Source organism: Schistocerca serialis, chromosome 8 (genome assembly GCF_023864345.2).
Source record: "Schistocerca serialis cubense isolate TAMUIC-IGC-003099 chromosome 8, iqSchSeri2.2, whole genome shotgun sequence".
Classification (NCBI taxonomy): Eukaryota; Metazoa; Arthropoda; class Insecta; order Orthoptera; family Acrididae; genus Schistocerca; species Schistocerca serialis.
The window spans coordinates 347,521,922-347,540,057 of record NC_064645.1 but is presented as its reverse complement, the minus strand read 5'-3'; the positions used below and the strand labels follow the sequence as shown (position 1 = coordinate 347,540,057).

At 39.5% G+C, this 18,136-nt stretch overlaps 1 protein-coding gene across 3 annotated transcripts in view; it reads left to right on the top strand.

Annotated features, from left to right (window-relative positions):
* The window catches only part of LOC126416727 (integrator complex subunit 8), a 153,049-nt gene that overhangs the window by 66,140 nt on the left and 68,773 nt on the right, over positions 1–18,136 (top strand). For all 3 annotated transcript variants that reach the window (XM_050084545.1, XM_050084546.1, XM_050084544.1), the window contains exon 8: positions 549–786. In XM_050084545.1, coding sequence (XP_049940502.1) covers positions 549–786 — 238 coding nt within the window. The remainder of the gene's footprint in view (positions 1–548; positions 787–18,136) is intronic.

Here is an 18,136-nt window from a genome sequence, read left to right as displayed (position 1 = left end):
TTGTTGTTTGCAAGTTGTTTCATTAACCACTACTGATCTGGATGTTTCTGTGCTTCCAGGCCACTTACAGGTAATTTAGATTATTTGTACTATATGCCAAAATTTTAGACACGAGCACAAAATAACTCATTTGGAATGCAGTCCCCTCCGTTTAGTGATAGCAGCTATGATTGAAACATATATTCTTTATTCTTCTGTGGATCATTAAATATTCTGCAGTATGCTAATAAAGCAGGTAACTAAAACCAAGAACATTACTGTCAAAAATATGTTAATCTCTCTCATTTCCTCCTTCTCTCTCCCTCTCTCTCTCTCTCTCTCTCTCTCTCTCTCTCTCTCTCTCTCTCTCTGTGTGTGTGTGTGTGTGTGTGTGTGTGTGTGTGTGTGTGTGTGTGAGTGAGTGTGAGAGCACACACATGTGCGCGTGCATGCGTGCATCTATGCTAAAGTGATAGAAATATGTTTACTGTGAGTGAGTAGGGATTTAATTTCAAAATTATGTATATGATACTTCTGAATGTTACATAACTACTTTTTTTTTTCTCCAGGCTTTAAAGGCAGTAATGGGAAGTTTGGGACCAGATGAATGTCATCGTGTAAAACTATTTATCTTGCACCTGATCACCCAGAGTGACAGAGGGCCTCTGCTGAAGGAACTTGTACTGAATTCTCCAGATCTCTCCATTTTGTTTGCGAAATCAGAATTAAAGAAAGATGATTCTGAGGGAGTCACTATCCCAGAATTACTTCTTAACACCAACTGGAATGTTCCTGTTGCATCACAGAGTAAGTTTACCATAGGTCCATGTCTTCACAGGGATAATTAAAAATTAATGTAATTGGCTAGAATAGAATTCATATTAGCACTTGAATATTGTAATAAGTCTGTTTATTTATTTACATAAAATGCCTATATTAGAGTTGTCCACGCATCTCAGACAATCTTTTTTGTGAGATTTATGTAATACAATTCAGCTGTAAAACTGTAAAAACTCCGTATGAAGTTAATTTTTTCCACTTAGTAAGTTTACCACATATCATTGTACTTTGGATACTTAAAAACTGATTTTTTTAATGTAATTGTTCTCTGCTATATTTTACTTTGCAGACTGTTGCGCGGTTTCTCACTAGTATGTCATTTGTTTTTATGTTGTGGTGTCTCCTTCTAATCCCATCCATTACGTATCCCCTGACATGGGTTCGTGGGTGACTTTTCCAAACTCTCCCCATTTCCTAACCGTTGCCAGTCCTTTTCCTTTATCTCTCTTCCTTTCCCTTCAACCCTTCTGCCAGAAGAAGAAGCCACTGGCATCGTAAGCTTGCACATTTCTTTAACCTTTATATGTGTGTTCTCCGGCCACCTCTTGATGAGTAAATTTTCTTATCTACACAGCTATAATATCACAATTAGTAATGTTTCTGTCTTCATGCTTCTCTTGTGACAACATAATAACTTAAATTGGAACCATTACATAAAGAATTTTGTGGAGTAGTCAAACTGAAGATAGTGATTTTTTTGGCAAAACACGTAGAAGGTACAAGACATCTGCTAATGAGATTGCCTGCATTGTGGCTTGTGCCTGTGTGCTCTCTTCTGGAGTATTGCTGATGGTAGGGAATCCTCACCAGATAGGATTGATGAGGACATCAATAAAGTTCAGAGTAGGGAAGCTTGTTATGTATTATCATGCAATAGGAGTGAGAGTGTTGTAAATCTGATAAACAAGTTGTCTGTGGCAGTCATTAAAACAAAACCATTTTTCGTTGTGGCGAGATATTTTCACAAGATTTCAACCACCAACTTCCTCCTCCAAATGCCAAAATATGCTTTTGACTCCTACCCACTAGGGAGAAGTGACCATAGTGATGAAATAGTAGAAATCAGACTCTAAAGAAAATATTTGTTTGTTCATTTTTCCCACATGCTATTCAAGAGTGGAACAGTAACTAAATAATGTGATGTGGTTGTGTACCACTGCTAGCCAGTATTTGAGTGTGAATTGCAGAGTAATGATGTAGATGTGCAAATGGATATTTAGTGCCTTTCTGGAAATGAAATATTTTCTCGAGTGTTAGAGTCATTTCTGTTCCACTTCTTCATTTTTTTCATTGTTTGGCTTATGTTAAGTCCTATGAAAACATTGGAGTTACATTTTCCCCAAATACCTTCACAAATCAGTTCTGTATCAGGTCTGACTTAGTGAATGTATTAATTGATCAGTATGTTGTGACACAGGTCCTGTGCAGAATTCCTGGATAGGGATAATTATCAACTGTAAGCCAATCATTGTGAAATCTTTGTTGTAAAAATGATGAAAAATGAAACTAAATAACTACATGAAAACAAATCAGTAATACTGGACTAAATATGGCTACTCCTCAGGCACTATGTCCTGCTTAAAATTAAAGTTGTCAAGTGTGAACCATGGACCTTTCCATTGGTGGGGAGGCTTGCCTGCCTCAGCGATACAGATAGCCATACCGTCGGTGCACGTAAACATAATTGGGGGGGGGGGGGGGGTGGTATCTGTTGAGAGGCCAGACGAACATGTGGTTCCTGAAGAGAGGGAGCAGCCTTTTCAGTAGTTGCATGGGCAGCAGTCTGGATAATTGACTGATCTGGCCTTGTAACATCAACGGAAATGACCTTGCTGTGCTGATACTGCGAATGGCTAAAGGCAAGGGGAAACTACAGCCATAATTTTTCCCAAGGGCATCCAGCTCTGCTGTATGGTTAAATGATGATGTCGTCCTCAGGGGTAAACCTCTCCCCGATATTATTCAATCTGTATATTGAGCAAACAGTAAAGGAAACAGAAGAAATATTCGGAGTAGGTATTAAAATCCGCGGAGAAGAAATAAAAACTTTGAGGTTTGCCGATGACATTGTAATTCTGCCAAAGACAGCAAGGACTTTGAAGAGCAGTTGAACGGAATGGACAGTGTCTTGAAAGGGGGATATAAGATGAACATAAACAAAAGCAAAACGAGGATAATGGATTGTAGTTGAATTAAGCCAGGTGATGCTGAGGGAATTAGATTAGGATATGAGACACTTAAAGTAGTAAAGGAGTTTTGCTATTTGAGGAGCAAAATAACTGATGATGGTCGAAGTAGAGAGGATATAAAATGTAGACTGGCAATGGCAAGGAAATTGTTTCTGAAGAAGAGAAATTTGTTAACATCTAGTATAGATTTAAGTCTCAGGAAGTCATTTCTGAAAGTATTTGTATGGAGTGTAGCCATGTATGGAACTGAAACATGGACGATAAATAATTTGGACAAGAAGAGAATAGAAGCTTCCGAAATGTGGTGCTGCAGAAGAATACTGAGGATTAGATGGGTAGATCACATAACTAATGAGGAGGTATTGAATAGAATTGGGGAGAAGAGGAGTTTGTGGCACAACTTGACAAGAAGAAGTGACCGGTTGGTAGGACATGTTCTGAGGCATCAAGGGATCACAAATTTAGCATTGGAGGGCAGCGTGGAGGGTAAAAATTGTAGAAGGAGACCAAGAGATGAATACACTAAGCATATTCAGAAGGACGTAGGTTGCAGTAAGTACTGGGAGATGAAGAAGCTTGCACATGATAGAGTAGCATGGAGAGCAGCATCAAACCAGTCTCAGGACTGAAGACAACAACAACAACAACAACAACCACAAAATTAAATGGAAGTAATGCAGGAGTAGGTTTAATAATGAGTAAACAAAAAATAGGAATGCATATTAGCTACTATGAACAGCATGATGAGATAAAAGAAATTATTCAGATAATTATGGGAGACCAAAATTTAATAGTCATGGAGGACAGGAATTCAATAGTAGGTAAAGGAAGAGAAGGGAAAGTAGTAGGTGAATATGGACTGGGGGGGGGGGGGGGGGGGGGACGTGTGAAAGAGTAAGCTGCCTGTAGAATTTTGCACAGAGCATAATTTGATCATAACTAAAACTAGGTTTAAGAATCATGAAAGGAGGTAGTGTACGTGGAGGAGACCTGGAGACAGACACTGGAAGGTTTCAGATTGATTGTATAATGGTAAGACAGAGATTATAGAACCGGTTTGAAAGTTGTAAGACATTGCCAGGGGCAGATGTGAACTCAGACCACAATTTATTGGTTTTGAACTGCCGATTAAAATTGGAGAAACTGCAAAAAGGCGGGAATTTAAGGAGATGGGATTTGGATAATCTGAAAGAACCAGAGGTTGTCGAGAGTTTCAAATGAAGCATTCAGGAACAATTGACAAGAATATGGGAAATGAATACAGTAGAAGAAGAATGGGCAGCTTTCAAAGATGAAATAGTGAAGGAAGCAAAGGATCAAGTGGGTAAGAAGATGAGGGCTAGTAGAAATTGTGGGGTAACAGAAGTGATATTGAATTTGATTGATTAAAGGAGACAATATAAAAATGCAGTAATTGAAACAGGTGAAAGGGAATACAAATGTCAAAAAATGAGATTGACAGGAAGAGCAAAATGGCTAAGCAGGAATGGTTAGATAACAAACGTAAGGATGTAGAAGTATATCTCACTAGGGGTAAGATAGATGCTGCCTGCAGGAAAATTAGAGAGACCTTTGGAGGAAAGAGAACCACTTGTAGGAATATCAAGAGCTCAGATGGAAAACAAGTCTTAAGCAAACAAGAGAAAGCAGAAAGGTGAAAGGAATGGGTAGAGGGTAGACATACTTGAGGGCAGTATTATGGAATGGAAAAGGTCATACATGAAGATGAGAAGGGAGATAAGATACTGCGTGAAGAATTTGATAAAGCACTGGAAGACTTAAGTTGAAACAAGGAACTGGGAATAGATAACATTCTATTAGAGCTACTTGTAGCCTTTAGAGATCCAGCCATGACAAAACTCTTCCATCTGGTGACCAAGATGTATGAGACAGGTGAAATACCCTTGGACTTCAAGAAGAATATAATGATTTCTATTCCAAAGAAAGCATGTGGTGATAGGTGTGAAAATTACTAAACTCTCAATTTAATAAGTCACGGTTGCAAAATACTAACACAAATCCTTTACAGAAGAATGGAGAAAACGGTAGAAATCGACCACAGGGAAGATCAGTTGGCATTCCAGAGAAATGTAGGAACATGTGAGGCAATACTAACCCTATAACTTCCCACAGGTTAAGGAAAGACAAACCTACATTTATAGCATTTGTAGACTTCGAGAAAGCTGTTGACAATGTTGACTGGAATACTCTCTTTCAAATTCTGAAGGTGGCAGGGGTAAAATACAGGAAGAGAGAGGTTATTTACAATTTGTTCAGAAACCAGACGGCAGTTATAAGATTCAGGGGGCACGAAAGGGTTGAATTGTTGGAGAAGGGAGGGAGACAGGGGTGTAGCCACCACCAGTGTTATTCAATCTTTATGTTGAGCAAGCAGTAAAGGAAACAAAAGAAAAATTTAGGGTATGAATTGAAGTCCAGGGAGAAGTAGAAACTTTGAGGTTTTGTGATGACATTGTAATTCTGTCAGAGACAGCAAAGGACTTGAAAGAGCAGTTGAGCAGAATGGATAGTGTCTTGAAAGGAGGATACAGGATGAACATCAACAAAAGCAAAATGAAGGTAATGGAATGTAGTCGAATTAAATTCGGTGATGGTGAGGGCAGTAGATAAGGAAGTGAGACACTTAAAATAGTAGATGAGTTTTGCTATTTGGGAAGCGAAATAACTGATGATGGTCGAAGTAGAGAGAATATAAAATGTAGACTGGCAATGACAAGAAATGTGTTTCTAAAGAAGAGAAATTTGTTAATATCAAGTATGGATTTAAGTGTCAGGATGTCCTTTTTGAAAGTATTTGTATGGAGTGAAGCCATGTATGGAAGTGAAACATGTACGATAACTAGTTTCGACAAAAAGAGAATAGAAGCATTTGAAATGTGGTGCTACAGAAGAATGCTGAAGATTAGATGGGTCAATCACATAGGTAATGAGGTGGTACTGAACAGAATTTGGGAGAAGAGAAATTTGTGGTATAACCTGACTAGAAGAAGGGATCGGCTGGTAGGACAAATTCTGAGGCATCAAGGGATCACCAATTTAGTACTGGAGGGAAGCGTGGAGGGTAAAAATTGTAGAGGGAAACCAACAGACGAATACAGTAAGCAGATTCAGAAGTATTTAGGTTGCAGTAAATACTTGGAGATGAAGATGCTTGCAAACTATAGAGTAGCATAGAGGCTGCATCAAACCAGTCTTAGGACTGAAGACCACAACAACGACAACAACAACAAGTGTGCTTCACAACTTCAAAAGCAAATATTGGAGTTTATTTAGTATAAAACTAGCAATAAATGAGGTGATAATCATAAAATTCATACGTTGAAACTGAAGAATATGGAACAAGAAAACACATCTTGGTTTGTTTCAGAAGAAATTGCTCTTCTAACCCAAAACATAGACTGTGTTAAACAAGAGGTTGAAATATATAGACAAAAAACTGTGTTTTTGTGCTTAAGAACTACAATATTTCATTGTGAATACACTGTCAAGACAATTAAATTGAAGAGTATCGGTTTGTAAGACGCAATTAGATAATGTGGTTACCAGTTGCTAAAGCCAGGCCACTTGGAGGAGATGATTCAGACTTTTGAAGATAATGCTTTGGAGCTATAATTTCAGGATTAGGTGGCTGTTCAGACAAGTTTAAAAACAATTATAGAACTAGAGAAAGGAAGAAAAAATTTGCTGAGCAGGAAAACCAACTGGATACACACAATTTCAGTGATCAAGAGGTGTTTCTCCTTTCTTATGTGTCATATTGTAGCGACTGGAGTTTTGATCACTTGATCGTAATGGAGTGTTTCAGTGATGATGGCTATTGTCACGATTGCTAAAGGATTATAACCTCTGCAGGAAGAACAGTCTCAGTGGGGAGAAAGTTAAAAGAGAAGAAGTCATCTTCATAAACAACTCATACCACTCCTTCTGTCTCTCTGGCATGACCATTTTACAAGATGTTGCTCTGTGTGCAGCATAGGGCTACTATATTGTCGTTGATGAAACAATACACCGTACCTGACTTCTTCGATGTTCTGAGTTTCTGTCAGTTGCCATACCTTCAATTATTGTGGGAATGGCAACTTTTCCATTCTTTTCAGTGAAATGAACAGGAGAGAACACACTGTAATTCAAACAAGGTGAAAATGGGTGTAAACTAATTGTTACTGCAAAAGAATCTAATACCATGTAACTGGAATGATGGAAGCTGCAAGAAACTGTTTAAGGACAATGCTGTTTGCAGTAGGATGATTGCAAGGCCAGAAGACTGAAGTAAAAAGCAGGAAGACCTGCAAGGAATTGAAGATTGGTGTAGCGGCTGGCAGCTGTCAATCAATGTCAGAAACAAATCTCCACTTTCATACACAACTTTAAAGTGTGCAGCAGTTTTTTCTCAGCAAAAAGAATGTCTTGTGAATCACTGTCCATTTTTATCAACTGAAACCTTGATTCAAGGACTGCATACCAATGTGGAGAGATATGTAACAAGCAATAACAGTGTGGTTTCCCTGCACGTGTTTTTGTGCGTATGCTGCAGATTGACCCAGGTCAGTTGCGTGGTATTGCTTGTTCGACGATGATATATTCCTTTTATCTGCACCCCCTCCCCCTCCCCACCCTCACTGAATCAGCCAACCGAGAGGATCTCACTAACCTAATTGTGCAACTCCCCCACCCTTTCCATTTTAATGCTCCTCGAGCGTACACTTTAACACAGCCACAGGGTTGGTCTGTGCCATCAGTATTTCGTTATGCTCTCCATCATCCTGTGCACACACTGCTTAGTGGGAAGTGCTCCATGCGATTCACTGAAGTACCCACACAAAGCCGTGGCGCAGTGGCTCAAAGAAAGTTCCCGAGACTGGCACAGCAAGCCAAACTGGGCACTGCACAACCTCAGGGTCATGTTTGAATCTAGGAATGGGTGGATCACATCACTGGTGTGATTCATTTTGCTGCTGATTCATCCCTGCCAAAGACTTCAGGAAAACTTAGAAGGCAGCTTGCCCTCTGTTGGAGCAAAGAGTATGGCTCTGCAATCAGAGAAGAGTGTGAGGCACTATGTAGGTTCAAGTGGAGATCATCAAATGAATGCAGCAGTTTCCCACTTAGGTTGTATTTATTTATATTTATTCTGCATTCCTCAACTAGTTTCAGCTTTTAGAGCCATTATCAAATGTTTAGCTGAATAAAGAAAACACACTGCATAACTGTCAAAAAGTGGGAACACAGTTAAAAACCCAAAACTAGTTTTGGAATAAAGAAATAGTCAAAATAATTACATCCTCAGTGGAAAAATGCTGCATTCATTTAATACATTTTTAAAAATTGAGAAGCCTTCAGTTTTTTGGGTGCTGAGAGCAAAATACCATCATATTACAAAAGATAACAAGAAGAAATCATGGTAGGAAATGCAGAACTCATTAGCCATTACATCACCCCTTTGATTGTAAGATAGACTTTAAGAGGATCATAGGAAAGATGCCCACTTCCTGGTCTACTCTACAATGGCATTCTGCAGACCGACTAAGGAGACAGCAAAGAGATTGTGGCAGATCATTCGGTTCACATACCGTATTTACTTGAATCTAAGCCGCACTTTTTTTCCGGTTTTTGTAATCCAAAAAACTGCCTGTGGCTTAGAATCGAGTACAAAGTAAGTGGAAGTTCTGAAAAATGTTGGTAGGTGCCGCCACAACTAACTTCTGCCGTCGAATATATGTAGCGCTACACAGGCTTCCTTTGCAGGCACAAAGATAAATACTGGTGCCAAAACCTCTGCGTCAGTAAATAAATTATATTAAAAAAAAGAAGAAGACAAGCTTTTTTTCTCCGCCCCGAGTTTCAACCACTGCATTTTCATACATTATCCAACGAAGTAAATACAAATTCCGTATTGTTCATCTTCGTATGTAGCAGCATTTCAGTGTACTACGAAAATCCGACTGGCAAGACCGTTTGGGATGTTTGTCAATATGGCCAACTCTACATTCTGAATTTTTTCTTACCTGTGAGAAGAGATGGTTGCTAATAGGTACTTGTATGAATTGTGAATCACATGCAGTATTCTCTTCACCATAAGAATAATATGAATATAAACATTTTGCCATGTATTCTTTCATGTCTGCTGCCATCTCATTTAAATCCTGTCTGCCTAATAAACTACGAAACTAGAGTGAGACAACAGTAAATGCGGAAGAATATACATATCTTGTCATGTTTATATTTGTATTATTCTTATGCCTAATAGTGATACAGTCAGAAATGAAGCACAGCAATTGACTAGATTTTTAAACCTAAGATGACTCTAATTTCTGTGCAGAGTGTAATGTACTAAAGAGGCGTCTGCAAAGTTTTTCAAACAGCGAAAAATTTTCGCTAAACTCTCGTTCAGAACATGATCTCATATGCAGTGTATTATTTGGTTCTTGTTGATCATTATCAAAGAAATCAGCAGTGTAAGTAACAACAAATAGCTGTCTCTTGCCATTGTTTTGCTAATGAGACAATTCCTCTCTCTCTCTCTCTCTCTCTCTCTCTCTCTCTCTCTCTCTCTCTCTCTCTCTCTCTGTCTTTTTTTTTTTTTTTTTTTTTTCCCCCCCCCATTGTAAGCGGCGGTAGCATGCACAAAAGCAAGCCATGCCGCAAGTGGCAACAGGCTGTAGACACTCATTATCAGAATGCGACAAACAGTGCATGACACAGTACAGTAACGCATTTTCGGCTTAGAGTGACGTAAACACCTATAACAAAGAGAACGTCACTTACCAGATCAAAGCAAAATATAGCAATCGATTCAAACCAGACGAAGCACGTGAAAAAGGAAAGGTACCTGTATAAATACGGACAGAGCACCTGACGTATAGCACTGGCTACCTGGTAAAGGTTCAGTGCTAAGCTTACGACCAAACTACTGTAGCTGTATCATCATTCATTCGACCTAAATTGTGTCTCATATTAAAATGGACCAACTTTGTTTCGATTTGGAGGTGCGTCCTAAAACTTTTCTCCCCCCTTTGAATTTCGAGTCTCAAATTTCGGGTGCGGCTTAGATTTGGGAATTTTTTTTTTTCCCTTGACTTCGAGTCTCATTTTTCAGATGCGGCTTAGATTCGAGTGCGGCTTAGATTTGAGTAAATACGGTAGCCACTACTGCTAGCCAGGACTGAGCTTTCTGTCAACATCAAGCAATTACTGTGAATTTTCTGTTGGGGTGCTATCTTGCACTGACTATCATTTGTGGCTTGAATGTGAGTTCTTCAGTATGTGTCCTGTGATTTTGTATTGTATGGACATACTTTGTAACTGCAGTTGTTTACGTGAATAAATAAGTATTTACCCTTGAATTGATATTTGCATGTTATGCCAAGCTAAAGTCACACTAAGGGTCTACATTGGTAACTGCAACAGTGGTACATTCAAGCCAATCCAGATACTATGCATCAACAGTCCAGTGTGCAAACATAGTGCATTGCAATTCATGAATTATGCAAGTGAGTGCAGTGTTGAAGTTTAGAGTGCATCACAACTGACTCTCAGACAACCCAAATTCTTCAAAAATGACTGTCATACTTGCCAGTACAGTGCACTGAAAATTGCCAGAAAAGCCAAACAATGGTGTTTTATGAACAACCTGTTTTGTGACTTCGTCACCACACACGTCTCACAAGGGGCACATGCCGAACCACATGCACCCACCTGATCAGAAGTTCTTCTGCACCGCATGAGCTATCTTCCAATCCAGTGTTGGCACAGTCTTCGCTACCAGTCACACCATGTAAGAAAATGGAACAGTTGTGTACATTACCTCTTCCAACACTTCTTTGGAAACTGCCACCTTTTCATACCAACCAACCCACCATTTGGTTCATGACATATGATGTCGGCAGTGACAGTACAAAATTTTTCGTACTGCTCTGTCATTTAGGTGAACACATGGACATGATAAGTGACAATATTCTCGCACAACCAGCAGACAACAAATACTCTGTGGTGGGATCGGCTCTTCTCCAGTGCTTCTCCTGGAAGCATGAGGATCAGCTACAACAAGTTTACTGATGGTATCCTATTCAAGTTACCCTTCTGCTATGCCTATCTAGATGACGTCTCAGTTTTTCCCAGGATATGGACATCCATATCTCTCACCTAAAACAAGATTTTGACTCACTTGTTGCAGGCAGTGCTGTAATTAATGAAGAAAAAGGCCATCTCTGACAACCTGAAGCTTTTTTTTTTCCAGTCGTATTATCAACACTGCAGGTGTCCACCCTGCACCACAACAAACGGAACTCATTTACCAGTTGCCACCTCCATTAAACTGTCAGAAAGTACGTCAGCTTCTACTGCCACCACCTCCCACATGCATCCACCATTCAGCTCCCACTCAGAGAGGCCCTCAAAGGAAAGAACACTAACAATAAATGGAGGCTAATGTGTACCATGAACAAGCAGCAGGCCTTCAACCATGTCAAAGAACATCTCACTCAAGCAGTGACTTCGGCACATCTGCTTTCCTATGCTCAGCTAAGTATAACATCAGATGGGAGTGACTTTGCAATTGGTGCCATCATCAAGCAGGAAGTGGGAAGTGTACAGCAACCAATTCTTGTCGTGTAAACTAATTTTATCACAGAGCAAATGGTCCACATATGACCGCGAACTCCTAGTGGTCTATGAAGCATGCCATCAGTTGAGGTACAATGTGGAAGGCAGGCCACTAGTCATTTACACAGATCGCCAACTGTTAGCAGACTCAGTCTGAAACCCATGGAAAGACTGGTGCCTCAAAAGATTCCGCCACCTAGATTACATTGCGCAATTTATGACTTACACACATTACTTGAAAGGCACAAACAGTGTAACTGCAGTTTATTTCTCATGGATCAATTCTATTTCCTCACGAATTGAGTAATAATTTCACAAAGTCACAACTACAAGACAAACAGTTCCAAGAACTCAGTGATACCATTATTAACCTCAAACTCAAACATTGTCTGGTACCGGGTACAACAATCTGGTACTGGGTACAACAAGACTGATCTTGTGTGATGTGTTACAAAACTGAACTCATCCCCTTGTACCTCATCTGTTTCAGAAGATCATCTTTGATCTGTTGCACAGCTTGTTGCATTCCAGCGTTCAACCGGAAACCTGTCTCGTTACAGGTCATTTCATATGGCCGAATGTCAAAAAAGACTGCAAGGAATGAGCATGCATGGGCTTATCATGCCAAAAATGCAAAGTTGGATACCACAGACAACCACCTTTTGGACAGTTCACAATGCCCAAAGATCAGTTCCAACACATGCACCTTGACCTGGTGGGACCTGTCTCTGAGTCCGAGGGCTATCAATGCATTCTTTTAATCATCGAGTGCATAACGCAGTGGTTAGAAGCTGTTCCTCTCTGAAACATGTCAGCATATTCAACAGCCAGAGGACTCATATGCACTTGGATTTCCCAATACAGGTGCCCGGTGTCTGTAATCGTTGATAAAAGTTGACAATTTGAATTTACTCTTTTCAGTGACCCAAGCAACCTCTGCAGCGTTTATTGTTATCAAACAGCTGTTTATCATCCTCAAAGCAATGGTCTTGTGAAATGATGGCACTGTACGCTAAAAGCTCACCTTAGGAGCCTTGGCAGTCTCTGGGTAGAAGCTTTACTGTGGGTGCTATTGAGCATGTGGTTGCTGAAGTCCTTTATGGCAAGCCATTTGCTCTCCTCACTGACTTCATACTACAGGTGCCACGAGCAGAAACCACTGAAATTCTTGTCCTCATCACCTGTGTTTAACAACACACCACACAGCTCAAGATACCACCTTCATAGCCTCACATCTCCCCAGAAGTCTTCATTCATAGGGCACGTGTGGACTGTAACCACATTATGCTCTGTGTTGGTACTATTCAGCCTACCTTACATCCCTGGTACATGGGCCTGCACGAAGTACTAAAATGTGGCGCACACAAATTCAAAATACCACTGAAAGGGACACCCAGTACAGTATCTATCAACTGCTTAAAACCTGTGTAGCCTTTCCAGGACAAGTCATCCACGGACGATACACCAACCTCTACTGCTCAAACTGTTGACTCCTGTGATCAGCCATACGATGTGGACATGGCGGCTGTCAAATAACGGCTTCCTTAAAGTCACCTCTCCCTGGACACTGTGCCTCTCCTTCACCATAACTGGGGACCACAAAACCTACAGACTGCAGGCTGACCATGCTGGACCACCTCCAATGACTGGCATCCTCAACCAGTCCCACTAAGCTGGACTCAATGCCCACCCACACACCTTCAAGCTATCACCTCTATGCAATGCAATGGGAGTCATCCCCACATATAACCATCTATCACCATCACCACCCTGACTGACGTTGACAACACCTTACCCACCTCCGCACTGCCGTATGGGTGTCAATTGGATGCACCATGTTCCAATCACAATAACAACCGTCCCCCTGTGGTCCACACTTTGGGGGGAGGGAGGTCATCTTTGGGGATATTTCGTTGTTAATAACCCCCACTATCAGTTGTGGCTCATGACAAATGATCTCTGGCGTTCTTCTTTTTGCCCTGTGCATATTATACACAGCATTTTGTAACTACAGTCATATATACAAATAAATAAGCATTTATCCTTGTCGTGTTGTGTTGTAATCGTTGCAACCTCAACCAGCACTATGGATCTACAATAGGTGCTTTTGATTTTAGTTCTACCAACAATGAAATTTAGAACCAGGGTTTTTCAGTATTGGAGCTCTAGTCAGCATGGCTTTCACCATGCGGTATGTCACCAGGTTATAGCAGCATTCACTGCGGCATGTGAGGCATCTCTGTGTAATTTCATTTACGGTACAGTACTTGTGAAAATAAGTTGTTTTAATTCCTCTTCTCAAATATGGGAAAAATCATATGTGCTCAAGTAGTTGTCATAGTGTTGTCATTATCAGCTGTATGGGAAGGGCCTTTGAGCAGGTAATGAACAGCCATCTCATCTAGAATCCAGGCATCTCTTTAGTCTTGGGTAGTTTATTTTCATGAGATCGTTCTTGCTTGCACTATAAAGGTGGAGCTCATCATCTATAATATCATTGACAGGACGTATTGCAGATCTTCAGTACAAAGCCAGGTGGAGAGTCTGAATCAGAGGTTCCTACAGTTCTGTGACTACGTAGGCTGCAGATTCCGTGACTTGTGCCGAAGGGTGGTGGGGTTTAACATTCTGGGTGCTATGCGGGTCAGGGTCCATTATACAGTGGAGATGGCCACACAAGTAGTGGGTCCTGCGTGAAGTGGACTGGCTGGTTTTCAAGGTTACAGGGTCTCAGGAAAGGTCCTTGGTACCAGAGGGTGCACGACAAACAAAGGACAAGGGTAGACCTAAGTATATTTAGTGTTATACTTGTAAATTTTTGTAGTTGTGTTAGTAAAGAATGAGAGCTCCAAGCACTAGTAGAAAGCTATGAAGCTCAAATCTTTATAGTTACTGAAAGCTGGTTTGGAGATAGAGTCAACTGAAATTTTTACCATGGACCTAAGCATGTTCAGAAAGGAAAGATTAAATACAGTTGGTGGTGGAGTGTTTATTGCTGTCAGAAGTAATTTACCATGTAATGAAATTGATGTATAGGGTTCCTGTGAGTTAGTATTGACAGTGATTATACTTGAAAACCAGAAAAAGTTAATAATTGATTCCTTTTACTGACCTCCTGACTCGGATGATTCACTTGCTGAAAGATTTGAAGAAAACTTGAGTCCTGTTTCAAATAGGTACCTCACTCGTGCAGTTACAGTTGGCGATGACTTCAATCTACCCTCAGTAAATTGTCAAAAATGCATGTTTAAAGTCAATGGCAGGCATAAAAAATTATTTAAAATTGTACTAAATGCTTTCTCTGCTAATCATTTTGAGCAGTTTAATGGTTGCGAAAATGTGCTTGACCTATTAGCAACAAATAATCCTGAGCAAGTAGGGAGCATCATGACAGATACAGGGACGAGTGACAAACTAACCATGTAAACACAGACCAGATGTGGCGTAATTTTGACAAAAGGTTTCAGTGGCAATAGAGAGATTCATACCAGATGCATTAATAAGAGTTTTTTGTTATGGGAAACAGCAGCTTAAGTAATCCATGTTTAAGAAATAAATCCTCCAGCTGTATCTGAACTTTTACTTACAGGAGCATGACTGGTTTTGTGACATCATATCACATCTTCAGGTGAATATCTACAAGATAGGAAACATACATTTGATGTTATGAGAAAGAAAATCTCTTTTTCTCTGTACTTCATTTCAGTACCTCCTCATTCGTTACACAGTCTCCCTCTCTAATCATTAGTCTTCATCTACAGCACCATATTTCAAAAGTTTCTAGTCTCTTCTTGTCTGAACTGCTTATGAACCATGTTTCATTTCTGTGCAAGGCTACAGTCCAGACAGATATCTTCAAAAAAAAGACTTCCTAAAACGTAAATTGATGTTAGATGTTAACAATTTCCTGTTTTTCAGAAATACATTTCTTGCTTTAAATGCGAACATTTTTAGGTTAGGCTTTACCGTGACTGTTACTGACATTAAATGAAACAACAAGTTTACTGTTACCAGTCACCGTTTTATTTTTTCCACGACGCGTTTCGAAGGTTTAAACCTCCATCATCCGGTGGATTTACATTAGTTAGTATTACATATGTGTGTACGTTGTGTTACGACATTTGGAGGAACTTGTGGCACTGCCTAGTGGAGAAACAAGACACTATTTCAGAATATGGTTTTGGATAACTTTTGACAAAAAAATTAAACTGATATTTAATGGTAAACTTTAATAAGTAAACTAGAGTACCTCCAGTGGTCACAGGTTCCTTTTTCTGTCATAACACTTCACATGTATACTGCCACATTTGTAAACAAATATGGCGTCTGGAATCAGCTGAGTGCAAGGTTCGTACAGCAGAAGAGAAGACATAATCGCAAAGTGCAAAGAATATACATTTTAACAACATTATTACAGAATAATCGTTTTAACCATTTGGAGGTGTTTGTTTTGAGGTGTCAAATATATGTGTGTGTACTTCAGGTGGTATATAAATCCAATTTTGAAAGGTTAAAACGGCTAAACATTCGTACTCGTTTATGCAATCAGGTGAAATGTTAAAATGGCTTAAACTTCATACTTGCTAATAACAATTAGGTAAAATGTTACAGGCTTGAATTACAATGATCATATTGGCTACAGCAGTAAAATCATACATAGATGACACTCTTTGAAGAAAGAGAGAGAGAGAGAGAGAGAGAGAGAGAGAGAGATGGAGGAGTGATTATATGAGAGCAAACATTTACATGGCAAGGAGTCTTAAGATTACATGTTGCATATATTAACTGCCTAAAGGTTGGGGTAATACACTGGTTAATGTTATAAAATATGCAGATAGATATACATTTGTGCCAGTAGTTGATGTACATACAGTTTTAAGCTGACAGTGGGTACAAGCTGTTGGTGTGATGAATTATCTGTGAATGAGGTCAATCTCTTGTACTCTTGGTGGCTGTCAATATTTATGGTAAATATTAGGATATGTGCACATGTGTGTGTGTGTGTGTGTGTGTGTGTGTGTGTGTGTGTGTGCGTGTATTTTAAGAGTCCATCTCATTCGACATTCCTCATTGGACATACAAAACCTTTATTCATCTGTGCCAATAGATCCCACACTACAAATAATTAATGCCAACCTACATAAACACAAAAAAATCCCTTCAACTCACATTAAATGGACCTGCTTGAATTCACACTTTCACACAACTATTTTAAATTTAACAATAAAATCTACAAACAAACAGATGGTCTGGCAATGGGCTCAAATCTTTCCGGATTGTTAGCAGAAATATTTATAAGTAACCTAGAAGACAAAATCTTGAATTCCAATCACCACCTCCTCAAAAATATCATCTACTACTACAGATATGTAGATGATATCATAATTTTAATCAAAGTCACTAAAGATGACATCAGTGAGTTGAATCAGTTTTTCAACAACTCCCATGAAAGCATAAAATTCACAGTTGAACACCAAAAAGATGACAGTATAAATTTCCTAGACCTTACCGTTACAATAAAGAATAACAGACATCAGTTTGAAATTTATCGGAAGCCTATCACAACACATACTACAATCCACAACTCCTCTTGCCACCCCGCAGCACACAAAATGGCAGCATACCGGTACATGATTAATAGAGCTATCCAACTACCACTCTCAGAAGATAAACGTGATCAAGAAATTGAAATAATAAAACAAACAGCTATTGAAAATGGCTATAACAACTCCATAATACACACTCCAAAACACTCAATAATGGCAAAGCAATCACAACGCAAAAAACCAAAAGAAAATAATGTCTTGCATACAACCCCTTTCTGGGTAACATTTCATACCAGATTACTAATGTCTTCAAACGGAAAGGCATAAGCATATCCTTTACAACAGACAACAAGATTGGACAGAAGTTACCCCACAACATCGGCACACGAAACCCACTTCATCACACAGGTGTGTACAAAATTGAATGTTTGGACTGTGACTGCTTCTACATAGGCCAGACAGGCTGATCATTTGAGATTAGGTTCAAGGAACACATGGCAGCACTAAAAAACAACAAATACCACACATCAGCAATAGCTACCCACCTACATGAAACAAAACACCATGTTGACAACACAAGTATTAGCATCCTACACATCCAACCAAAAGGCAGAAAACTAGACATCCTTGAAACACTCCAAATATACAAACACCAAATGAAACAACCAGAATCCATCTTAAATGACAAAAATGACAATATTTACAATAGTATCATCTCTGTTTTCAGCAACTGCCTACACTCTTAAAATACACACACACACACACACACACACACACACACACACACACACACACATGTGCACATATCCTAATATTTACCATAAATATTGACAGCCACCAAGAGTACAAGAGATCGACCTCATTCACAGATAATTCATCACACCAACAGCTTGTACCCCCTGTCAGCTTAAAACTGTATGTACATCAACTACTGGCACAAATGTATATCTATCTGCATAT